Source organism: Pipistrellus hanaki (genome assembly GCF_964339955.1).
Source record: "Pipistrellus hanaki genome assembly, chromosome: 2".
NCBI lineage: Eukaryota > Metazoa > Chordata > Mammalia > Chiroptera > Vespertilionidae > Pipistrellus > Pipistrellus hanaki.
In genome coordinates this window covers 194,249,784-194,274,297 of record NC_140504.1, presented here as the reverse complement: position 1 = coordinate 194,274,297, position 24,514 = coordinate 194,249,784, and the positions used below count along the sequence as shown (strand labels likewise).

The 24,514-nt window shown below is 61.1% G+C and overlaps 1 protein-coding gene across 1 annotated transcript in view; it reads left to right on the top strand.

The window, feature by feature from the left end:
* TNFRSF1B (TNF receptor superfamily member 1B) overlaps window positions 1-24,077 on the top strand; it is a 29,619-nt gene extending 5,542 nt beyond the window's left edge. The window contains exons 2-10 of the mRNA XM_084875344.1: window positions 11,726-11,825; window positions 12,404-12,532; window positions 12,992-13,141; window positions 13,568-13,661; window positions 14,063-14,301; window positions 15,038-15,115; window positions 15,702-15,733; window positions 20,005-20,209; window positions 22,166-24,077. Coding sequence (XP_084731470.1) covers window positions 11,726-11,825; window positions 12,404-12,532; window positions 12,992-13,141; window positions 13,568-13,661; window positions 14,063-14,301; window positions 15,038-15,115; window positions 15,702-15,733; window positions 20,005-20,209; window positions 22,166-22,446 — 1,308 coding nt within the window. The 3' untranslated portion in view covers window positions 22,447-24,077. The remainder of the gene's footprint in view (window positions 1-11,725; window positions 11,826-12,403; window positions 12,533-12,991; window positions 13,142-13,567; window positions 13,662-14,062; window positions 14,302-15,037; window positions 15,116-15,701; window positions 15,734-20,004; window positions 20,210-22,165) is intronic.
* The last annotated feature ends 437 nt before the right edge of the window (window positions 24,078-24,514 follow it).

Below are 24,514 nucleotides of genomic sequence, written 5' to 3'. Positions count from 1 at the left end.
AGGGGCCAGTGTCCCCTCGGGCGCTGTCCCTGGCTCGCTGGTGACCTCAGGCACCCCTGTCGGTAAAACCCCACAGCACGGAGCCCAGCACGCTGCTGGAATGTCGGGAACTGTCAGCTTCGCATGTGCGTGGCAGGCCACGGCCTGGGGGGTGAGGGGCCTGAGGTTTTTCCGGGAAAGAGCCCCTCACGCCTCACCTTCATATGGGTGCTTCCCGGCTGCTCTCCCCGCTGCCCGCAGCCCCAGGGCTTGTGCTGGGATGAGTTCTGGGACTCGGGCCCTGCCCCCGGGCAGAACAGGATCTTGGCCCCTGCCTCCCTGCCGCTTAGAACCCCGTTAGCACCTTTTGAAGTTCAGCAGCCAGACCCTCTGGGCCCAAGATTGTGAGCAAGTCCATGCTACGGGCACTCACTGTGGGGCTGGCTGGGTGGAGCCCACTGGCTCAGGGGAGCCTTGAGTAGTGGGGGGTCTGTTCCCTCAAAGAGGCGCTTTGTCCCGGGCGCTGGGCATTCGTGCCCTTCTTCCACGCTGTGGCCTGCAGGGCTGGCACTGCAGCTCCGGGCTCACCTCTCTCGGCCCACAGTCATTTTCCACGAGGTGCGTGGTGAGGTCACGGGAGGTGGTGACGTCTCTGTGGTTTGGGGGTTCGAGCCCAGGAGGAGGAAGTGTCTGGTACTGACGCGTCTGGGAGACTAGCTTTCCCTCTGCCCTGAGGGCGAGCTGTGCTGGGGGGGCGGGGGGTGTACCGAAGGGGGCAGTTGTTCAAAAGGCCCCAACGTCCTTCTCCCCTCTCGTCCCTGCCCTGTTTCCTGTTGCCCGTGACCCACACGGCTCTGCCTCTCTGCAGAGGAGAAGGGGATGTCACCGGGGTGAGCACTAGACTATGGCTTCATTGCTGAAACAGGAAGCCCGTTAGCAGCTCCAGCTCATTCACACCAAGCGCAGGGGGAGGTGGCAGAGCCGCTTCCCTGGCAGGCCAGCTGCCCCTGACTGCTGGCAGCAGGCACCGTGGGCACGTGGGGCATTGCAGTGTGAGTCCCTCTCGGGAGCGCCAGGCCTCAGGAGGCCTGCCGACCCCTTGCCTCTGCCCCTGCTTCGGAGCCCGGTCCCGGGCTGACCCGGCCGCTCCGACCAGGGTCGGGGCAGAAATCCCCAGGGGGTTTTGTTTGTTTGGCTTTGCCGTCCAGACGGCGGCCCACCGTCCGTCTCAGTCTGAGCCCGGCCTGCAGCGCGTGTGGCAGATGTGGCCACGGGTTCAGGGAATTGAGTGGGCCTGCTGGTGAGCACGAGCGGGAAGGGCTGGGAGGCGGGCAGACAGTGTGTCTTCCTGGTCCTCGTGGGCGGCCTTCCCAAACGCCGGGCAGGAGAGGCGCCCGAGGGCTGGGAGGCTGGGGTTCCAGGCCCCAGCCTGGCTCAGCAGGACTTGGCCACTTCCTTTATCTCTGAGCCTCAGCTGCCCCAGCTGGAAACGGACAAGCAAGGACCTCATCCTCCCCACTACAGAGGCCTCTGGCCCCCAGTGTTCCACCGGGGCAGGTGGTGAGGGGCGCTGGTGGCTGTGGGCGGCGTGGTGTGCAGCTCTGGCCTCCCCAGGGCCCCGCCCAGAAAGCCAGGCCTGGACTTGACAGTGAGTCTCCAGGGAAGGGCTCCCAGCACTCGCCTTAGTTAGGGGGACCCCTGCCAGAATCCTGAGTACCCCTGCCTGTCCCTCCTGCTGCTGGCCCACAGCCTGGCTTCTGTCTGCCGCTCACAGAGGTTCAGCTTGTTCCTGGTGAGCCTGTCAGCTGCGGCTCCAGCCTCCTGGTCCTCTGGACCCACAAGCCCCCAACCCTGCTCCTTCCTGTCCCGTCCTCCCAGCAATGTCCCCTCCACCCCACTCCGCCTCACCTCCTGCATCATCCCCCCGTGTCCTCCCACCCACCCCTCTCCATTCCCCATGGCTTCGCTCTCTTCCTGGCCTGGTCCCTTGGTCACAGCCACATATATAATTGATTTCAGAGGGGAAGGGAGGGAGAGAGAGAGAGAAGGAGAGAGAAAGGGAGGGAGAGAAGGAGAGAAACCTCCATGATGAGAGAAAATCAGATTGGCTGCCTCTTGCACGCCCCCTACTGGAGATCGAGCCTGAAACTGGGGCATATGCCCTGATTGGGAATCAAACCGTGACCTCCTGGTTCATAGGTTGATGTTCAAACATTGAGCCACACTGGCCGGGGTCTTGTCACCTTTTTGACTCTCCTCCCACAACCTGTCCCCCTTCAGGCCCTCTTCCCACAGTGACCACATGGGGGTCGTTCTAAAGCTGAGCCCTGTGGACGGGCAGGGTTGGCTGAGCGGGCACCGGGAGGGAGACAGAGGTGGGAATAGCAGGGACAAGAGCTAAACCGTCCTGCTTGGAGCGAAAGGCTGGTTGGGGCAGTGCCGGCACAGGAGGCCATGAGCTTGCTTGGGGCCGGTGTGTGGAAGTAGTAATATCAATTATATTTAAAAAATTGTACCAACTCGGACTTTTGGAGACTTAACTAAACACTACCTGTGATACCTCATTGATCCTCCCTACAGGGAGGTGTGCACAGTTCCCAGTTCCATTCAACGGATGAAAAGGTGGAGGTGCGTTAACCTTTTTTATTGGATACACAGTTCCTCCGATGCTGCCCGCCAGTAAGGGGGGCGTCTGAATGCAGAGTCAGACATTTTTACTCCAGAGTCCATACTTCTGGCTCCCACACTCACCTCCTTTCGGGAGCTGAGGCCGTGGGGAGCCACCGATAGCTTTTGAGCAAGGGAGAGGCCAGACAGAGAATATACCAGGAAGATCACTCTGTCCTCAGGGGCAAGGACAGACCATTGCAATCGTTTCGACAAAAGCTCTGGACGGAGGGAGTAGCAGCAGACTAGGAAGGAAGGAAGGAAGGGAGGAAGGAAGGAAGGAAGGAAGGAAGGAAGGAAGGAAGGAAGGCTGGCTTCAGGGAGGAGGAGGCCTTTCACCTGGACCAAAGACCTAGGAGGGAGCAGAGGCACCCAGGGGAGGCAGAGGACGAGCCCCTTTCCACCCATCCTTCTGGCCTCAGCCCAGGCCAGGCCCCTGATTCTGGGTCAGCCTCCCCGTGGTCCTGGAGCTCCTGGGGCCAGGCCTAAAGGAGCCCGGCTGGCCTCGGCCACTGCTGGCTGCGCATGGCTGGGCAGGGCCAGCCTGCTCTTTGGAATCAGCTGTGATGTACCCAGTGGTTTTCACAGCCGCCCGGAGGGGGTGGGAGGGACCGTCCCTGTCCTCACGTGTGGGAGAAGTCGTGAGGCACAGAGGCCACCCACGGTGGTTGGGCTCCCGTTCCTAAACCACCACCCGCTGGCCTCTGAAGGTGCCACTCCGTCTCCCCCGCTGGGACGCCTCCCCCTCCCTGTCTAGCCATTTCCTGCCCAGTTCTCACGTGAGCCCAGCTCATTCAGTGGATGGAAATGAAAGCTCCCCTATTCAACAGTTCCACACCTTGTGGGCACCTGCTGTGGGCTGGGCCCTGGGCTGGGCGTGGTGATGAGTAAAAATAAAAACCCCGTGAGCACCGGTCACCTCGTCCTGCCAGCCGGCACCGTGCCGAGCGCTTTACTGAAGCTGACTCAGTGAATCCTAACAGCCCTCTGCGGTGGGCACCGTGTTTGTCCCCATTTTATAGACGACAAAACCGAGGCTGGTGAACGACAGAACTGGGATTACAACCTGGGTGTCTGGCGTAGAAGTCACACTAGTGCGTGCAGAGGGCATCGTGGTCCCTGCCCTGCCTTGCGGGAGATGCAGGGAAATAGCCAACCAAAAAGTGGTCTGGACTGGATAGCGAGACACCCAGGCTGTCGCTGGAGCCCTGAGGAGGGGCCTCGGAGCCCACCTTGGGATTCAGAGGTTTCTTTGAGATGATGGTGGAGAGAACTTTTGAAAGAAGCTGGAGAGATAGCCCTGCAAAGCGGGGAGCAGAGGGAGTACCTGCGTGGAGGGGAGTGAGGGAGCAATGGGAGATGCTGGCTGGCAGGCATTCAGGACTGTGAGCTGGGCCTGAGGGCAGGGGGGCTGCTGGGAGTTTTTTTTTTATCAGGGCCGGACTTGGATGTAGGAAGGTGGCTTGGGATCCATTGGGAAAGGCTGGGACCAAGAGTGAGGAGGCTGAGTCGGCAAGAGGGAGGAGGGGGAGCCATGGGGAGGCTGAGGAGGCGATATTGACAGGCCTTGGTGCGGGGCGGGGGGCGGGGGGCGTGGGGGTAGTGGGGAGAGGATGGAAAGGGTTGGGGTGTTCTCTGCAGCTAGACTGAGGGTTCCTTGGGGCAGGCACCACGTCCTGGAACCAGATACCAGCCCGGGCTTCCTGTCTGCCCCCGGCTCACTTCTGAAGGGACATCACAGGCGGCAGGCTGGCGGTGGATGTGTCACCCCGAGCCACCCCCTGTGATGTGGTTGTCCTTCCTGACGCAGGCGCTGCTCCTCTCCGTGACGGCAGCTGAGCCTCCGAGCCCGGCCCCGGCGTAGGCTCTGTGTCAGCCTGGCCCGATGCGGCTGCGCTCACAGTCCGTGGGGCTCCCGCAGACCCCCTAAGACGGAGGCCCAGCCGGCTCTGCTGCTTCTCGCCACCCCCGGGGGCCCCAGGGACCCGCCATGCAAAGGAAGTGGTTTCTGTATTGCTCAAAGACAGTTGCCACCTGTGTGGGGGGCCCCGGGGCCCTGGGCAGACACCTGTGCCCCTCCCCCAGCCTCACGTCTGCCTCGGGGGCCCTGGAGACTCTTCAGCCCGGGAGAGCGGGCACCTGCCCGCACCCTGCTCTCTGCGGGTTCTTGGAGGAGCCGCTCCCCATCTCTGGGCCTTTGTCTGTAAAATTATCACCGAGAGTCCCAGCTGGTTTTGCCCAGTGGTTAGAGCGTTGGCCTGTGGACCAAAGCATCCCAGGTTGCAGGCTCCTCCCTGACCTGAGCCCTACTCAGGGCTCATGCAAGAGGCAACCAGTCGATGTGTGTCTCTCTCACATCGATGTTCCTCTCCGTCTTTCCCTCTCCCTAAAAGTGAATGGAAAATACCCTCGGGTGAGGATTAACAACAGTAACAACTGATCACAGAGAAAACATTGTCCATGGCAGGTGTAGCTGTGACCCACTTCTGTTCACCGCTTGCTGGCCACGTAGCCCCTAACGTGGTGTTGGTGTCGAATCTCCGGGTCCCTCTCCACGTCTCCAGAGTGGGGTACACTAAGCTCATGGAGTTGGAGGAGGGGTACCATGAGAGAATGCATGTGCCCAGCCCCGTGTCTGCGCACAGTAGGCGCTTCTCCTGAGTCTGAACAGTCTCTGAGTCTTTCCAGCTCTGTGACAAGGCTAAACCCGAGAGACACGCTACTCCCCAAAGCCCGAAGCTTCTCCCTGTGCCTTCTTCCTGACTCATCCTGGTCCTCTCTCAGCTGGACCCCTGCCCCGGGAGCTCCAGGGTGGCCCGGAGCGTGACCCCTTCCCCAGGGTGCTGCCGTCTAAGGGGAGGCTCCAGACAGTTAACAAGCTGAAGACCCAAAGGTGCTGGGGTAACGGTGGAGGGAAAAGCAGAGGCCCGTAGCTTTGTGCTTCTAGGTGACAGCGTCTTAGTGGCGGCCTCTTCCTCCTTCCCCAGGCCTGTCCCCTGTCTTCCTCTCTCTCTCTATTTATAAATAGGGGAAGAGATTGAGCGCCCCCACCTTGGGGTGCACTCAGGGTCTTGGTCAGAGAGGAAGTCGGTGAGCTGGTGCAGGGTTGCCCAATTGCCCAGTGAGAGCTGGTGCGGACGCTGGGACCAGCGACCTGCGTGGCCGCCAGCTCTGCCCCTCCCTGGCTACGGGCCCTGGTGCAGGGCCCGCCTCGAACTAGTCTCCTTGCCCAGGCCCAGCAGCTGGCCGGGGCTCCTGCCCCCCGGGGTGAGAGTGGGGAGAGTTCGGGAAGGAGGGGGGAGCAGCAGGCTCACCAGGTAGGTCTTGTCTGGCTGCAGCTTGGCCTCCGAGGCTCACTTTCCTTCTGGGACTCGCAGCGACATTGCTGTCCGTGATCCTGGACACTGTGTCCTTCGGCCATTTAAGGGACCCCAGGCACTCACCCAGACTCATTATTTTTGGGGTCCCTCCAGGAGTTCTTCTTGATAAAGTCGCTTTGAGACAACCTGAGGCCCGTATCCTAGGAAACGCACCTCTGGCCTGTGGGACTGTCCCCCTCCCTCTGCCCCAGTAGGGCCCCCGCCCCACTGTCAGGGGCTGGAATCACCTCCTGACATTAGGCTTCTGCAGGAACTGGCCTGGAGCCAGCCTGTGGTGACCCCATCACTCTGAGGATCCAGGTTAACTTCTCTACACTGTCCCTTCCTCTGCAAGGCTCCCCGGGCAACCTCACACCTTGCGAGAACTGCGCGGCTTGCCCGGTCTTGTCCTCGCCCACTGGGTCTGGTCTCAGCGGACACCAGGCGGAAGGAGCCCCGCTCTGATATCCCGTCTGACCCAGGGGACAGCTCAGGGCCTCTGCATACCCTCCGGCTCCCCCGTGGACTCCCCGAGAGTCTCCCGCTGCCTTTGCTGCTGCAGCGACCCCAGGAGGAGGCAGGGCAGAGCGCCTGGCACCGTCTCATGGGTTAACAGTGTCGAGGCGCAGGGAGCAGATCACATCACCAGCACGTGTGCCAGGTCCTCTGGCCTGAGTGCTGCTCCTGCGATGCCAGCTGTTTGTGTACCTGGGCGGGCAGCCTTCGCTGCTCTCTCCTCCCAGGCCGCCTGCCCAGGGTGCCCTCGCCCTGGGAGAGGGGAGGAGGGGCAGAGGCTGGGGCATGGAAGCCGAACTCCACACCCACTTTCAGCCTGGCCTCCTTCCCCAGCCCCCCCCTCCCCCCCAGCTCATTTAGTTTTTCCACCTCCTGTGGGTGGGCCGCCCTCCCACCCCGCACGCCTGTGGTCTCGGGAGGGGTTGAGCGTGTTGACACCCATGTTTAAGAAGCGGAAGCTGGAGAGGGCTGAGAGCACCAGCCAGGCTGCTGCTGCCATTTTACAGATGAGAACACCGAGGCGGGCAGTGCCCACCAGAGAGGGGGTGTCTGCGGAGGGGAGGGGAGGTCTTTGGGGTGAGCCTTGGGTTGAAATCCAGTCTTCTGCGGTGGGGAACACACAGGTGGCAGCTTGATGCTGGGGAAGAAATTAGGCTGGAGGTGAGGGGCCTCTCTGAGGCTCAGTTTTCTCATGTGACTGGGAAACAGTGGTAATGCCCATGGCCCAGAGCTGGGACGGGGACTCGGAGAGACAGGGCAGCATGTAAATAACGCTGCACGGAGCCTGCGTGGAGCCAGCTTCAGGAGGAGGTGCTGCGTGCCTCGGTGTTCGTCTCCCAGCACCCACGCCCTCGCCTGCTCTGGCCCCGATGCCCTGGCTTCCTGGCTGCACCCAGCACCTCTGCCTGTTGCTTCTGGCCCCACCTTGCTTTTCCTTTTTGCCAGGCTCCCGCTGCCACCTCACATGTTTCTGCCATGTGTGTCTCCGTCTCTCCACCAGAGCTCAGCTCCCAGGGCAGGGACGTGGACGTGCTTGATGCTGTCTGCCCAGCACCTAGAGCACATGTGTCAAACACAAGGCCTGCGGGCCAAATCCAGCCCGCCAAGCCTTGCAATGTGGCCCGCACCGCACTGTCATCACTGCACTCCGCTGTCAGTTTATGACATTGTCAGTTTATGACTGTTCAGTAAACCATTCGGCCCGCGATTTAGGCTGGATTTTAGATTTTGGCCCCTTTTCTGATTGAGTTCGACACCCCTAACCTAGAGTAACAGGTGCTCAGCAGACATGATTGAATGAGTGAATGAGTGAATGAATGAATGTATGTTTTCACCTTTGCCCCTGACTTTCTCCACAATTAAATGGGAAGTTGCTGAGATGTCTCTAAGGTTCCTGAGTGCTGCACCTCAATCCGGCCCCCCTTCTGGGCCTCCGCCCCCTTCCTGGCTCCCGGGCATCTTTCTAGCACCTGGCACGGCTGCGGGTCAGACTCCTGCCTTTGCTCCCGCTGCGGGGCTGCCGGCCGAGGACGGGCCCTCTCAGGAGCCAGCGCCTGGTGTTTGCTTGTCACAGACGTAGACGGCGGGGGCTGGTGGCACTGCAGTGACTCAGGGACGAAGGCGGAGGGTGGATCCCAGAGCCGCTTCCCTCAGCTGTCCTGAGGGGACCAAAGATTTCTCCAGTGGGACGGGGCAAGAGTCACATCCCAGGCCCACCTCCTCCTCCTCCTCCTTCCTGGATGAACTCAGACAAGCGGTCTGGCCTCGGCCTCCCTGACTGTGAAATCGGCACACGCCCACCGACGTTCGGGGCCGGAAGCGGGGTTCTGTGTAGTGCCTGCAACCTCACCTGGCACACCGGGAGGTGCTTAAGAAATACCCGTTTCCCTTCCTCCCCGAAGGGCCAGCGCTCAGTGCAGGGGACTCCCGCCGAGGAGGACAGGCCAAGGCTAGAGAGGAAACGGGCCACAGGCCCTGACGGGAGGCAGCTCTGAGGCCTGTGGTGGGTGAGGGGTGGGCCCTGATGGCCTCGTTGTGCACGTCCTCCATCAGCCCGCCACCATCCCTGAATGGCCCCGAGCCTTTGGGAGAGCAGGAGGTGGCTTTGCTTCTTTCTATCTCCATTTCCGCATCTGTGAAATGGGCACAATCAGACCTGCCTCACACATTGGATGTTAGATGGTCCTTCCTTTCTTCCTTTTCCTCCTTCCTTCCTATCCTCCTTTTATTTGTTATTCCCTGTCAACCAATCTATCTGGGTATCTCTGTATGTATCTATTATCTATCTATCTATCTATCTATCTATCTGTCATCTATCTATCTATCTATCTATCTATCATCATCTCTCTTCTCCAATCCCCCACCCTCACTGGGCACCCATTGCCCACCTGTCACATGGTGGTGAACACCCATCCATGGTTTCCAAGCTTCCTCCTGGGCCCTGTGTTTTGAAAGCTCGGATCTGCCAAACATGCTGAGCGAGTCAACTACTCTCCACTTAGTTCCTCATTTTAAAATGTCAGTCAGCACTCCCCTGAGGGGGCGGGGGGCGCGTGGCTCGAAGCCTCCCCAACACCAGCCAAAGACACTGGAAGCTTCCATAGCCCCACACTTCCCAGAGGCTGCTCGCCACGTTCTGGGGGCCTCCAGGGACCCCCGCCCGCCCGTGCGGCCCCTGCGGTGACCCGGCTCCGGCCCTGTCGCCTCTGCCCTGGGGCCTGCAGTGCAGGGAGTGACCTTTTGTCCTGCTCGGCCAGGGGCTTTCTGTTCCTCATTGTTTAGCCATGACAGAGCTGTGGTTTCTTTTTTCTTTTTTCTTTTTTTTTCTGTCCCAGAGGATAAACAGGCTTAGAGATTGCTCAAGAGAGGACCCACCCCCTTCACACGGAGCAGTGGGGGGGGGGGGGGGGGGAGTGTGGGGAAGGGCAGTCAGACAGGCCTGGTCCCCAATGGGAGGCTGCCGGGCAGTGGCTGGGGGCCGTGGGGTCCAGCTGCCGGTCTTTGCCCGGGAACCCTCAGCTGTGGGTGGAGAGAGAGCCCACATGTGGCCAAGGCAGGCCCTTTCCCATCAGGCTCTCTGGGCCTGACAGGAAATCCTCGCCCAGGCTCCCCTGGGCTGCAGGCCGGGGGCCCCTGTGGCCCTGTGGTCCTCTGGCCGCACAGGAATGAGGGGCTCCCTAGTTACTGCCTGGGCGCTCGTGGGGATGCGGGTCCATGCGGTCCTTGGGGCCACCTTGCATGGCCCCCGCCCGCCTAGGGCACGCTCTGAGTGGGGGCGCAGCCGCAGGGAAGGCCGTGTTGGGGGCCATGGGGGACAGTCAGGCCCTCTGCTTCAGTGCAGAGGGAGCCGCAGAGGTATGCTCTCTGGTGGCGGGGCTCCCGTCTTTGATCACCGGATCTCCCCCGTGTGCCCCTCCCCCAGGTCGTCTTGCTGCCTCTGCAGTGTCCGCTGACCAGGTGTGTGGGGCAGTGGAGCGTCAGGAGCACCTGGGAGGTTTTCTTTTTCTCCTTTGACAGCTTCCTGGGCCCACCCTGGAGCTTCTTATGCCCTGTTTGTTGGGTGGGAGGCCAGGGGCTTTGGACACGGGCAGTGAGCCCACCCCAGCGTGTGGGGTCTGATATGGAGCCTTGGTTTCCCCTCATTCAGGTACCAGGCGGAAGGAAGGATGGGGATGGAGTGTGTATGTGTGTGTGTGTGTGTGCATGCGTGTGCAGCCATGGCATGGGAGCTCACAGTCAGACGGGACCGGGAGTTATCTTTCAGACTCCGTGTTGTGCAGAATGGTTCCCACGTCCCTTGCCAGCGCCTGCGCGTCTCCCGCCCTCACAGAGCTGACTGCCGGGGCTGAGGGCCTGGGCCTGGGCCTGGGCTGAGCGGGGGAAGGCCTTCAGCTGGCAGCGTGCTGGGTGCTCCCATATCGGGGCTCCATGCCCTGGTGCAGGGTCCGATCCCTCTGGGAAATGGCATTGAGGTGAAGCCGGCTGCATGGATTAGGGAGCCCTGGGCACCTAGGATGCGCCAGGCTCTGGGCGGTGGCAGCCTCAGCCTCAGAGGGCGTCCCTTCAGTGGGTACAGCCCTGTGTGCCAGGACCCTGAGGGGGGAAGGTCAGGACTCGGGGTGCTAGTTAGTCTTCGGGGTGGGCTGTGGGCAGGGAAACCTTGAGGCAGAGCCCGCCGTCAGAGGGACAGTGGGGATTTGTCAGGGAAGCAAGAGGCTGTTCCAGGCTGTGGTGGAGGAGCTGCAGGTTGCGGGGCAGCTGGAAACCCCGGCCCCGAGGTGGGGGTGGGAGTGGGGGTGTCCAGGAGCCAGGACGGCTGTGGGACTGCCTGCCGGGCCGAGCAGGGAGGGAGCTGGGTTTCCGTTCTCAATGCAGAGGCCAGCCACGGGCCCAGCTGCAGCGGGATGGCCGAGGGACAGAGCAGGGACTCCACCACAGCAGCCGCCCCCCTGGGGCCGGGTCTCCCAGGCAGCGCCGTGGCGGCTGGGGGTGGGCGCTCTGGGGGGTAGACCAACCCCGGCAGCCTGGCAGCCTCGGGAAACGGTCGCTGCTGTTTCTGTCATCAACAAACGCTCATCTGCCGAGCGAGCACCAGCTCTGCCGGGGGCTGCACGCTGGCAGCTGAGGGTCCAGAGGCGGCGAGGCCGTCACCCCTGCCCTGTGCATTGCAAACATGCGTGTGCGTGTGTGGTGTGTGTGTGCACGCACATGCACACGCACCCATGCAAGATGGGAGAAGTGGGTACCCCGTTTCAGCACAGTGAGATCACTGTTTGGAGGCGCTGAAGCAGCCTGGGGCGGCAGGGAGGGCTTCCCAGAGGAGGCAGGAGCTGGTTGGAAGGACAAAGGGGCGTTTCCAGGTGCGGGAAGGAGGGAGAGGGAGGCATCCTGGGTAGAGGGCCACTCTGGGCTGAGCACTTTGGGGCAGTGCCCTGTGTCGTGGTGGGGGCCAGCCTCACCCTCCGGCCAGCTGGCTCAGTGTCTCCGCCTGCAGACATGGGTGTGCCACCCTGAGGGGGGAAGAAGGGAGGAGAAAGGAGGCAGGGGCGCTCCCTTCTACCTTCCCCTCGCCCCCACCCAAAGGGAGGAGTCCTCAGGTCCTCGGTCCATCCATCGGGGAGCCCCAGAAGGGGCTTGGGGGACACAGGATGGGGGCTGGGTGTCGGGCTTGGCCAAGCTCACGGCTGTCCTTCTTCCCCCTCCAGGTGGTGCTCACCCCCTACGTCCCGGAGCCCGGAAGCTTGTGCCAGCAGAGAGAATACTATGACGAGAGGATCCGGATGTGCTGCAGCAAGTGTCCTCCTGGTGAGGGGCAGCCCTGGCCCTGGCCCTCACGCCGGCTGGCTCCTGGGGCCGGTGCCTGGGAGGGAGCGTGTGTATGAGGGCGGAGCGGGCAGGGTCTCCATTCTTCCTGAACTCCCTCTAGTTCCACGAATCAGCCCTCTGGTCCGTCTTGCTTCTGGGGCCTCGCAAATGCTGTTCCCTCTTCCCAACTTCTTTTCCCTGGAAACCCCTTACTTCTCTGTTAAACCTCAGCTTAGACGGCCCCAGGTGGAGAGTTTTAGCCAAATGCAAAGAAGAAAGGAGCCGGCAAACCAGTTCTCACTAAAGTGTGACTGACGGATGGGCAGGCAGTTTTGATGGTGGGATTCCAGGCACCTGGGAGGAGCAGAGGGGAGGATATGTCACGATCAGTGGGGGTTCAGAGATGGCATGACAGCTGGTACTTGCTAGCTGTGAGACGCGTCGATGGAGGAGTTGGGACCCCATCCGAGAGCCTTCGCAGCTCCACTACCGAACTCTGGGGGTCCGGGGGGCAGCGGATGAGCTCAGGGTCCGGGCAGCAGCCTCCTCCCCTGAGACCCCGGCCCTTGCTTCCTCAGGCTACCACGTCCAGTCCCGGTGCACCGAGACCTCCGACACGGTGTGTGCCCCCTGCGAGGATGGCATGTTCACCCAGCTCTGGAACTGGGTGTCCCACTGCCTGAGCTGTGACTCCCGCTGCAGCTCTGGTGAGCAGGCCCAGGGCGAGGGGTGGTCCCCAGCATCCTATCCTGGGCACCCGCACCCCAGCCCCTGTGGCGGAAAGCTGATGTGGGGCACCCCAGACCCGCTGCCTCCACGGCCGGGGGCATGAGGCTGCGTGGGCACAGTCGTTTGCTACCTGTCCGGGGCATTCTCATCCTGTCTTACCGAATCCCCTCTGTCGCCCCACGGGGCAGGCAGGCCGGCCCGCCCAGAGCAGCGGGGAGACCTGTGCCCGCCGTAGCCACGAGGGAGCTGTGTCTCGCTTGTGCCGTGGGGCGGAACGAGACTGCGGGCCTCGGAACCCCGTGGGGAGGGCAGGGACCATAGCCTGCGGGAGAGCAGAGGGGTCTGGGTGGGGGGCTGGCTGGGAGGGCAGGGTGGCCTGGCAGTGAGCAGGGCCGGTGGAGGCAGGAATGACCCCGCTCTGCCCTCTCGCCCTCCAGAGCAGGTAGAAACTCAGGCCTGCACCCGGAAGCAGAACCGCGTGTGCGCCTGCAGGCAGGGCTGGTACTGCATGCTGAAGATCCAGCACCGGTGCGGGCAGTGCGCGCCGCTGCGCAAGTGCCCGCCCGGCTTCGGCGTGGTCACCCCAGGTACGAGGGCGGCAGCTGGCCTTGGGGTCCCCCCTGGGTCCCTCCTTCACGGGCATCCGCTCCTCAGCTCCTCAGCTCGGCCTGGGAGCATCATCCGTGGTTAGGCACCTGCTGTGTGCGAGGCTCTGGGGATCCAGAGACCGGTCAGATTAAGCCCTCAGCTGCTGGGAAATCAGGTGGTGCCCCAGGAAGATGAACCCATGTGACCCCGAGACCAGGAAGTCACTAGAATTGGTTAAAGGACAAACTCCCAGTTGTGTGTGTGTGTGTGTGTGTGTGTGTGTGTGTATGTGTGTGTTTGGAAGTAGAGATGCAGATGGTTTTACGGGTCCTCTGACGTCCCCTAGGGCTTCAGTACCAAGGCTCCCTCTTACCCCCATCCCCGGAGCATCTGAGTTGGTGACAGGTCCCCATTTTTCCTTGAAGGAACCGAAACGTCAAATGTGGTGTGTGCTGCCTGTGCCCCAGGGACGTTCTCGGACACGGCGTCCTCCACAGACACCTGCAGGCCCCATCGGTTGTGAGTGGCTGAGCCCCTTGGTTCTGGGGGAGCAGGGAGGGGCTGCCCGGGTGGAGGGGGTCTAGAACACACAGTGGTGGTGTCACGGTGCCTGAACCCCCCACGCGTGCCCTTGGGTGGCCGAGGCCTGTTCAGTGCCAGCACGGGCTCATCTCATGGCGGGCGGGTCCCAGGACAGCACCGGGAACAGCAGCCTTGCCCTGGAAGTCAAGGCTGAGTGGGGAGCATGGGGATAAGGGCCAGGTGAGGAGAGGAAGGGGTGGTCCTAAGATATGGCAGGGCATGTACTCACTCCCCCATCCACGCTGCTGGGACCCTTGCCCTCTGAGCTGTCTCCCACAAGGGGGCCCGCCCCCCCCCTGCCCTCTGCTGCCCCCTGACCAAGCTGTCTCCTCTCGCAGCTGTGAGTCGATGGCCATCCCCGGCAACGCAAGCAGAGACGCGGTCTGCAAGTCTGTGCTTCCCTCCCTGCGTGTGACCACAAGCTTAGCCCTCAAGCCCCAGGCGGCGACCACAAAATCCCAGCCCACGGAGCCCACACCAGGACCCAGCACAGCTGCCAGCATGTCTGTCCTGCTCCCTGCGGTCCCAAGTGCCCCGACCGAAGGGCTCAGCACCGGGAACATCTCTCTTCCAGTTGGTAAGTCACAGGAGGGCGCATTCATCCCTCCCCCTCCTCCCTCAGGCTCCCTGAGAGCGCTGTGGGCTGGATGCGCGCGTCCCGGGAGGCAGGTAGCAGCAAGACTTGTCTCCTCCAGGACCTGGTCCTGTCACCGAGAGACCCCGAGTGGAGAGAGGAGGGCTTAGCTTTCTAAAAAAAATATGTTTTTATTGATTTCAGAGAAGATGGGAGAGGGAGAGAGAGAGAAACATCGATGATAAGAGAGAATCATGATTGGCTGCCTCCTACATGCCCCCCCACTGGGGATCAAGCCTGAAACCCAGGCATGTGAATTGAACTGTGTCTGGGAATTGAACTATGGGAATTGAACTATGACCTCCTGGTTCATAGGTCAGTGCTCAACCACGGAGCCACGCCGGGCCAGGCTGGGCTCAGCTTTAATCTCAAAGAGGAGGTGGTCTCCTGGTTGTTGGTTCTGATGAACCATCAGGCTGTGAAGACAGTGGGCGGGGCCACGTCCACCTGGGGTTAGGGACCACACCTGGCTTGAACTGTCAGGCTGGGGGCCCTCGAGCTTGTTTGGCACACAGTTCTGGGGTTGTTCGTTTTGTAATTGAACGCCAGACCTCTGGACAGGGCTTGCCCTTTGCCTGGGACCGCCCTAGCCATCGTTGGTCACCGACTGACGGGCCAGGCCCCTGGTAGAAGCCAGGGTGCTTTCTGCAGCTGGTTTGAGCGTCTCCTTTCCTTCCAGGACTCATTGTGGGTGTGACAGCCTTGGGGCTGCTAATGATAGGGCTGCTGAACTGTGTCATCCTGGCCCAGAAGAAAAGTAAGATTCCGTTCCCTCTCCCCCTCTCCGTTTGTTCATTCACCCATCCGTTCAGGAAGCGGGTGCCTGCTGTGAGTCAGGGCCTGGGCACGGCTCGAGGGCTCAGACAGAGCTGGGTACCCTAGACGCTGTAGGAGCTGAGAGCCTGGGAGAGGGCGCTTCTGCTAACTTAGCTACCTACCGACAGGCAGGGCTCCAGGAGGGCGTCCCAGGGGGAGGAGTCCGGGATTCTGTGGGGCATCCTGGGGGGAGGAGGCCCCTGGGCAGGGAGGTTTGAGCTGGGTAAGATTCAGCGTGGGGAGGGAGGGGGCTGAGTGCGGGAAGGAAAGGCATGCTCAGCAGAGGACAGGCGTGAGCCAAGGTGCGGAGTTTGGAAAGCAGCTGGGGGGACAGAAGGAGTGGAACAGTGTTGAGCCAGCTGGAGGGCAGGGTGTGGGCCTTGCGTGCCTTGTCTGGTAGATAATATTTCCACTCGGCTGGGTCTGCTCCCACCGGTGCTGCTTGGGCCCCACGCTGCCCTCCTAGTTAGAACAGCCGTGGCCTGAAGGAGTCACTGCCCCTGACTTGTCCCCTCTCCCCTTTGCAGAGAAACCCTTCTGCCTGCCCGGAGACGCCAAGGTGAGTGCCCTCCCCTGCTGTCCTTCCATGGGGGCGGCGCTCCCACAGGAAGCAGTGGGTTCTGTGGGTGGGTCTGTCCAGGGCCACGTGGTGTGCTGAGCCCTGGGAGGCGGAGGAAAGGCCAGCCAGGGCTGATCAAGGAGACCGAGTGCGAGAGGCCACGGCAAGGAGCTGAGGTTAGAGGTGTCCGTGGCAAGCACGTGGTCATGGACCTGTGGCGTGACCTTGGGCAGACATGAAATGGCCTTTAGCCCTGTTTCCTCACCGTTAATCGGGGACAATGCTGCTCAGGGGCTGTGCCATCCACCCAGCTGGCAACCATTCTCAGCATCTCTGAGGTGCTTACAAAGCACTTCCTCAAAGAGCAGTGGTTTTCAGACTGAGTGCCAGGGTACCCCGGTGTTCCACGGAAGGGCCTGGGGGTCATCTCTGGGGTTGAAACGGTGGCTAGAGTGCTGGGCTCTGGGTCCCCCCTCTTCAACCAAAGCAGCCCACCTTAGATCTTTTTTATATAAAGAAGGGTCTGTGACCAGTTCTGCATCAGGAGGGCATTTGGCCACAAGTAACTGAAAACATAAGGGTTGCTTAGCAAGAGGGCTTATGTTTCTTCCATGCCAAGAAGTCGAGGGGTTATGGCTGCTGGAATAGTTCACCTGCATCCTTCTGAGAGGGCTCTGCCATCTTTAGTGTGTTGGCTTTTGTCCTGTTGCTTGTGGCTTCATGTCCTGAGAGTGTGACCACCACTTCCTGTGACCTCAGGTTTGAGGTGGGCACAAGAGGGGGTCGTGGCCAGCTTTGGTGCCTTTTATTAGGAAATCAGCGTTCTCCCAAAAGCCCTGGGTAGACTTCTCCTTTTGTCTCATTGGCCTGAAAGGTGTCACGTGACCATCCCTGGCTGCAATGGAGTCCCTTTGCTTTCCCAGCCTCTGAGGTGGAGGGAGAAAGGGAGAGGACTTGGAAATGGCTGTGGGTGAGCCAGTACACAGTGGCTGCTGCACTCCTGAATCTGGTAGGCAGGGCAGGGTTTATACCTGCTTTTACAGACGAGGAAAGAGCTCCTTCCAGGGCCCTCCACCTTCCCTTACCCGCCCCCCCCCCCCCCCCCCGCCCCCCATTCCTGCTTGGCAGGGTTCCTCAGCCTTGGGGGCTGTCCTGTGCTTTGCAGGCTGCTCAGCAATAGCGCTGACCTCTCCCCAGTGGATGGCAGCAGCACTGCCTCCACGGAGTGACAGCCAAAGGTGTCTCCAGACAGTGCTAATGCCCTACCCCCCACCCCACCCAGGGCAGAGCCATCCCCGGCTGGGAGCCACGGTGCTGGGAAGGTGCTGGGGAGCCGCTCAGCCCTGGGCAGCCCAGTGCCCGAGGCTCGCACAGGACTTGGGACTTGGTCAGACCAGCCACTGATTTCACGTCCTGATTTTGTGGACGAGCAAAGAGAAAGTGACTTGCCCCAGGTCACACAGCGCCGTGCCCCTGGCTCCGGCTCTGCAGCATTCCCGCAGGCGGGAGCACTGGTTTGGGAGCTGAGACATTTTCTCATCCTCCCCCGAAGGGTGCGAACGCCACTCCTTCCTCTTTCTGGCTTCCAGGCGGTGACGCTGACAGCCGCCGAGGGGTGGCACAGAGGGCAAGTGTGCCTTCCGGGCTCCTCCCAGCAGCCCAGCTGCCGGCTCTCTCCTTCCCTTCCCGGCCAAGTGTTTCCCAGCAGCCCCTGCAGCCAGTGTCCCAGGTGTGACCCGCAGCCTCACTTCCCCTTCCCCTCAGAGCTCTGCGCTCACCGGGGTGAGCCACGCCGCTCACACTGGGACTGCGGTTGGGTACAGAGCGGTGCGCTGGCAGCGGGCCCTCCGAGCAGGGCAAAACCGCCGAACCCCTGATGTGTGGTGGTAGCTCAGTTCTGTGTCATAAACACTCTCGCTGTCCAGTTTCAAGCTGCCCAGTGTGGACCTGGGAAGACTGGCGCACAGGTCTGAGCTGTGCCAGGCTCAGTGCCTGTGCCAGGCTCTGACTGCAGTGAGGTGCCCAGGACAGTCACCCCCTTTCACAGATGAGGAAACTGAGATTCAAGGAGGTTCTGTTTCCCGTATGAGGCCAGGCTGCTAGGGAAGTGACTGAGCCCAGGTTGGAAACTCAGTCTGAGTCTGCAGGTTTGGCCGGGCCAGGCATTCAGGGCTGTTCAAGTCCTTCCACCCTCCCAGAGGGCTGCCCTCAGAGGCTGGCCACCTTCCCAGATGCTCTTCAGTGCCCAGGCTCCCACTCCCTCGCCTAGCCTGCGCCCGCTCTGTCCCTGGCTGTTGGCTGTGGTCCCTGCTATGAGGCTGCCTGCTCGCCCCAGGTCTAGGCTGCTGCTGCGGAAGGAACCCCAAGGCCTGATGGGACAGTGGCTTCCCCTCCTTTAGGAAAGGTCAGCATACCCTCATATGTGCGCTCACCCACAGTCACCCCCACAGACACACTTGTGCACGCTCACATTTAATAACGAGAGCGAGCATTGATGAGGCGCTGAACATATGCCCACAGCCGTGCTGCCACACAGGCGGTAAGGTGATTGCTCCAGTTTTACGGCCCAGGTTCAGAGCTGTTAGGTAACTTTCCCGAGACCACACAGCTAATGTGTGGCCTGGGACACAACCCTAGGCGTGCCTGTCTTCACCACCTTCAGCCGACGTGCACACATGTCCCCCATAAACACGTGTGTGTGTGTGTGTGTGTGTGTGTGTGTGTACACTTCACATACCTTCACACACACCTGTACATGCAGGTGTGTGCACTTCATGGACGCACACTCACACATGCAGTCAGACATGGACCCTCGTCCGGAGGACCTAGCAGTGGCTCTGCCAGGGTCTCTGTGTCCAGGGCAGGACTGGGCTGGGATCCTGTTTTTTTGCATGAACTCCCTCAGCACCCCCCGCTCCCCCCGTTTCTGGGGCCCCAGCCCAAGGAGCAGCACTCAGGATTTTTCAGCCCCACTCAGAGCCTGTCTGAACTTTGCAGCTTGTGGCCATGGGGGAGGGAGGCAGCGTGACCTTTGGGGGTTTCTGTTCTGCTGTGAAAGCCCCTTCGCTGGGGGATGTGAGGAATGACATTTGGATGCGCCTCCCCCTCCCCCCCGCCCCCATCCCAGTTCAGGGCTAGGAGTGGGCAGTTCAGCGTGAACTAGAAATCTAGGCATGCCCTCCTTCCCTTGAACACTGGGGGAGGGGGGAGCCAGGGAGGCAGGACACAGTCACCAGCGTGGGGACACTGTTCTGGCTGGTCCTGCCCCTCCCATGGACCAGCTGTGTGATCAGAGCAGGGACACGCCCTCTCTGGGCTCCATGGCTACCTTAGAAGGCTCCTCCTTGTCAGAGGGACGAGCTGGCCTCAGATATCGAGGGCTCCTCTGGGCTCAGGTGGGAGAGAGAGGCCACAGCCAGTGTGGGCGGGGCTGTGGTGACTGGCCAGTCCCAGGAGGGATCAGGCATTATGCCTCTCTGCTCAGAGCACACCCTTGGGGTCTCTGTTCCCTGGGGAGGGGGTCTAACGTGCCTGTGTCCCCCACCCCGTAGCAAACGCTCACCCTCTGACCCCCACCTCTCTCTACCGCGCTAAGATACATCTCACCAACCCTTCCCTCGCCTCAGTTCTCATCTCACCCTCATCCTTGGCAGTGGGGGAAGGTGTGGCCCCTGATTTCACAAACCCTTGTACGGAGCTTCCTGAGGAACAGCTGCTGTTCTGAGCACTTTACCATTTACTCAGCCATTTAGTCTTCACAATGACCCTAGCGGATGGGTGGTTATTCCCCCTTTATAGATGAAAAACGGAGGCCCAGAGAGGCTGAGTCACTTGTGCAAGGTCACACAGCTCGTGAGCGATGAAGTCATGATTGGCACCCATGCGTCTGGCTCCGGAATCTATGCTGTTGGCTGCTGGGCGGGGCCACCCTGTGCTGAGGGGGTGACCTTGGGAGAGTCACTCTCCTCAGGGCCTCCACTTTCTCATGCCAAGTGAGGATGCCAGTCCTGCCCCGCCTCTGAGGGGAGGACCACTGGGAGAACAGGGCCCCCTGAGCCTGACCCGACGAGGGCTGGCACTCCAGCAGGCCGGGCAGGTGCTAGTCACAGACACCATCGAGGGCACTTAGTGTGGAAAGAACACTCAGTGTGGGCAGAAGCACGTAAATGGTGAAGGGCTGTGACACGGTGCAGATGGTGGTGAGGAGGAGGAAGGGGGAGGGAGGGGAGCTGGCTGGAGGCCTGACCGCTGTCCCTCCTCCCTCCCTCCAGCCTCACCTGCCCGCTGAGAAGGCCCCGGCCGCTCCCGGCTCCGAGCAGCAGCACCTGCTGACCACGGCGCCCAGCTCCAGCAGCAGCTCCCTGGAGAGCACGGCCAGCGCTCCGCACGGGGGGCCGCCCCCCAGGAACCAGCCCCAGGCCCCGGGCAGGGACCAGCCCGGCGGGTCCGGCGAGGCCCAGGCTGGTGGCAGCTCAGGTAAGTGGCGGGGGCCCACCGGCTTCGTGATCCTTGGTGATGCCTCTTCCACGGCCAGCCTGGTGCAGGTTCCTCCTGGGCCCCCGTGTGGACCTCTGACCATGTCTGTCTTCCCTTCCACCCTCTGCCCCTTCTCTGTTCCCCTCTGCCTCTCTGGCCTCTGCGATCCCCTGTCCCTCCCACCCACCAGCACCTCTCACCTCTGTGGGTTAGGGTAAACCCCCGCACTGCGCCCCTTGTGGTCCCCCATCCGCCCCCAGCGTGTCTCGCTCACGGTGTGCAAAGGCCATGGTGACCTGGGTGACATTTGGGTGCCGTGCAGAGTCAGGTGGAAATTTCCTTCTGGCCCCGAGTTCAGCCCTGCGCTTGCCCTGGCCTCTTTGGGGTTGTTCTGAGTGCTAGCTCACCAGCTCTGACCCCGTCTCAGATGCCCTGGGGTTGGGGGTCTGGGCTGGGCTGGGGGGAGATGGAGAATAGCCAGCCAGTCCCCCTCGCGCTCCTGGCACCACACCGGCCTATGCACAGCAGGTCCCCACAGTCCCAGCAGCAGCCGTCACCTTGTGAGAGGCTCTTGTGCCTCCGATCCCTTACATTCATCTCCTGGCTCCTCCATCATTCTGTCCCACGCTGCCTGGCTAGGAAACTCAGATGCCCACGGGGTGGGCGGAAGTGGGGTGAGCCTGTGGCCGGAAGTCCTTCCTGCCAGCTGCGTTCAGGTGTGGGGACCCTCCACGGCCAGATCGCTCACATCTGGCTCCGAGGGAAGCCATAAATCAGATTTTAAACACGTAAATTCATGAATTTATTTTATTCATTTTTTTGTTTTTAATGGAACCAAAGTTTATTGGGAGAAGCCAATCCTGGAAAAGGTGCAATTTTATTTTATTCTTAACTAGAGGCCCGGTCACAAAATTTGTGCAAGGGCGTGGGGGTGGGGTTGTCTCTCAGCCCAGCCTGCACTCTCTCCAATCTGGGACCCTCTCACAATCCAGGACTGCTGGCTCCCAACTGCTCGCCTGCCTGCCTTCCTGATTGCCCCTAACCACTTCTGCCTGCCAGCATGATCACCCCCTAACCACTCCCATGCCAGCCTGATTGATGTCTAACTGCTCCCCTGCCAGCCCATTTGCCCCCAACTTCCCTCCTCTGCCGGTCTGGTCACCCATAACTGCCCTCCCCTGCAGTGTTGATCGCCTTCAACTGCCCTCCCTTTCAGGCTTGTGCTTCCCAACTGCCCTCCCCTACTTGCCTGATCACCCACAACTGCCCTCCCTTGCAGGCCTTGTCCCTCCCAACTGCCCTCCCCTGCTGGCAATCTTGTGTCCACATGGGGGCAGGATCTTTGACCACATGGGGGCAGCCATATTGTTCTTGGAGTGATGGTCAATCTGCATATTACTCTTTTATTAGATAGGATTCCTGAATTTTATTTTATTTTATTTATTTTTTAAATATATATATTTTAAATATATATTTAAATATATATATATAAATTTATATTTATATTAAATATAAATATAATCCTATTAGATAGGATTCCTGAATTTAATTTAATTTATTTATTTTTTAAATATATCAAATTTTTATTGATTTTGTACAGAGAGGAAGGAAGAGGGATAGAGAGCTAGAAACATCGATGAGAGAGAAACATCGACCAGCTGCCTCCTGCACACCCTCTACTGGGGATGTGCCCACAACTGGCTGGGCACATCCCCTTGACCGGAATCGAACCCAGGACCTTTCAGTCCGCAGGCCGACGCTCTATCCACTGAGCCAAACTGGTTTCGGCAGGATTCCTGAATTTTAAATGTTGGCCAATTCTCTTAAAAAACACGACCACCAATGGGCCCCGTGCTTTCTCCCACATGTCGTAACCGGCCTTCGGGCAGGGGCCAGGCCATGATGGCCTCCCCACCGCGAGCCCCCGGCTGACGCCCTCTCCTCTTCTGTCTGCAGAGTCCCCCCCCGGCGGCCGCGGGACCCACGTCAACGTCACCTGCATCGTGAACGTGTGCAGCGGCTCCGAGCACGGCTCGCGGTGCTCCTCCCAGGCCAGCGCCACGGCGGGGACCGCGGGCTGCAGCCCCTCCGGCTCCCCGAAGGACGAGCACGTCCCCTTCTCCAAGGAGGAGTGCCCCGTGCGATCCCCGCGCGGGGCCCCCAGGACCCTGCGGCAGAGCCTGGAGGAGAAGCCCCTGAGCCTGGGCGTGCCCGAGGCCGGCACGAAGCCCAGCTAACCGGCCGGCGGGGCCTAGGCGCTGCCGAGTGAGCTGGCCTCGGGGCCTCCCGGCCCCCACGCCCGGCACTCTGGCTCCTTCCAGGCCAAGTCCTTTAGTGGCCTCCTCAGCCTGGCAGGCAGGGGGAGTCAGAGTACCCCTCCGGTCATGGGTATCCAAGGAAACCTGGACATGCTGGGCAGCCCGGCGGGTCCCTGCCACCCCTCGCTGCCCCCTCGCTGGGCTGTGGCCCTGGCTTCTGAAGCCCTTGTTTCATCCCTGGGCTCTGGCTCCCCCGGAGGTTCCGGCGCCCAGAGAGGCCGTGGGGGTGGGGGGTGGGCACTGTGGGGTCATCCATGGAGAAGGGGCGGCCTGGATGCTGAGCCTGCAGGTGGTCCCAGAGGGGGAGGGGCTGCCATCAGCCAGATGGCTCTGTGCCGGGTGGGACCCTGGTTACCTAAGGACCTGGGGAAGCACCACCTCAAATCCTTTCCCGCTGGTCCCGCCTCCTGTACGTGGTGTGGAAATCAGACCCCCGCGGCCCAGAACGAGGCCTGGATGATGCCCTGCCCCGGGCAAGATGGCAAACCTCTCACAGGCAGTCTAATTTCAATACGTGGCAGTTTAAAAACACCAAAAAAACCCTCAAGCGCCATGCAAACAAGCCAGCAGCACCACAAAGCCGACGTCACAGAGTGCCTTCTCCGCCTTCGACCTTCACGCCCGCTTCCCCAGAGCGCCCACCTCGCTGCCCGCCCGCCCCCCTGCGCCGTCTGGTGTGGGCTCCCGGCCACGCTCCTATCAGGGAATCTCAGGACCCGGAGACCCAGCTCCTGCGGCCACGTCTCTCCTACCTCAGCCTGGGCCTTCCTTTTTGGACTCCCGAGGGGTGCTCCTCTTCCCTCCACCTCCTCCCGCCGCCCCGGAGTCCCAGGCCCCCGGGGAGCCACGGGACCACGTCAGTACTGTGCCTGTCGCCATCCCAGGTGGATGGGAGATGCCGAGAGCCAGTGTGTGTGTGTGTGTGTCAGTGTGTGTGTTGTGTGCTGTGGGTCCGTGTAGCTGATGTCGGCTGAACGGCCTTCGTGAAGCAGCCGAAGCCAGTAGTTTTGCCAGGGCGTTCTTCCCTGTTAAAGAGCCTGCCCACTCCCCCCGGCACACTGCACTCCCTGCAGAGGGGGGAGGGAAGGGACGGGGGCTCCTGGAGAAGCCATTCGAGTCTGTGGTACTTGGATCTTTGTTGAAAAAGACTTGAACTTTGCAGCTGAACTTTTAGAGAGCCAGAGAGTCTAGGAATTGCCATGGAGACACAAGAGGCTTCTCACCATGGAATCAAGATGTGCTTACCAACGAACTACCTGGAACCTTCTGGGTCTCTGCCCACGTTGGACTCTGCGTGGTTATGGAGCAGGTCTGCCCCCTGGTGGACAGTTCCCGGAGGCTCTCAGCCGCCTTGCTCTCTCTCTCTCCCCCCCCCCCCATGCCCCCCCCCCCCTCCCAGTAGAGCTGGGAAGCCATGAATTAAAGAGAGACCCTTTCAGGATGTAGCCTCAGTTCCCTGGCTTGTGTTGATCCCAAGACAATGAGAGTTTGCACTGTTGCTGGGCAGCATTCCTGCTTATAAATAAACCTGTTTGTGTTTTTACACTTGACTGCCTCTCCTGTCTTTCCTCGGTCCTTGTGCCTCTTCACGAGTATTCCCTGTACTTGTAGCTCCAGGTGCTGAGATGCAGCAGCTCCTAGGAGAGGCCTGTAGTAGGAGAGGAGGAGCTGACACTTGGGGCGGGGGCGGAGGGTGGTGGAGGGGTGCGGGTGCAGGGAGCGGAAAGGGGAGCAGCCAGGTCCTAAGGACTTCCTGCTAGGTGGGCGGTAGGAAGGGGATTCTCTGAAAGCTGGAACCAGTGGGGAGAGGCCGCCAGATCTGTGTTTTGGAAAGATGTCTCCAGGGGCGGTGGGCGGGGGTGGGGGCCAGGCGGAGGGTGGCCCTCGTGGCCTCTACCAGGAGGTTGGGTGGCCCCTTTGGCTACATTGAGCGCTGGCGAGGGAGGCCAGTGAGAGACCAGCCATGTGCACACACCCCTCTAGTTCC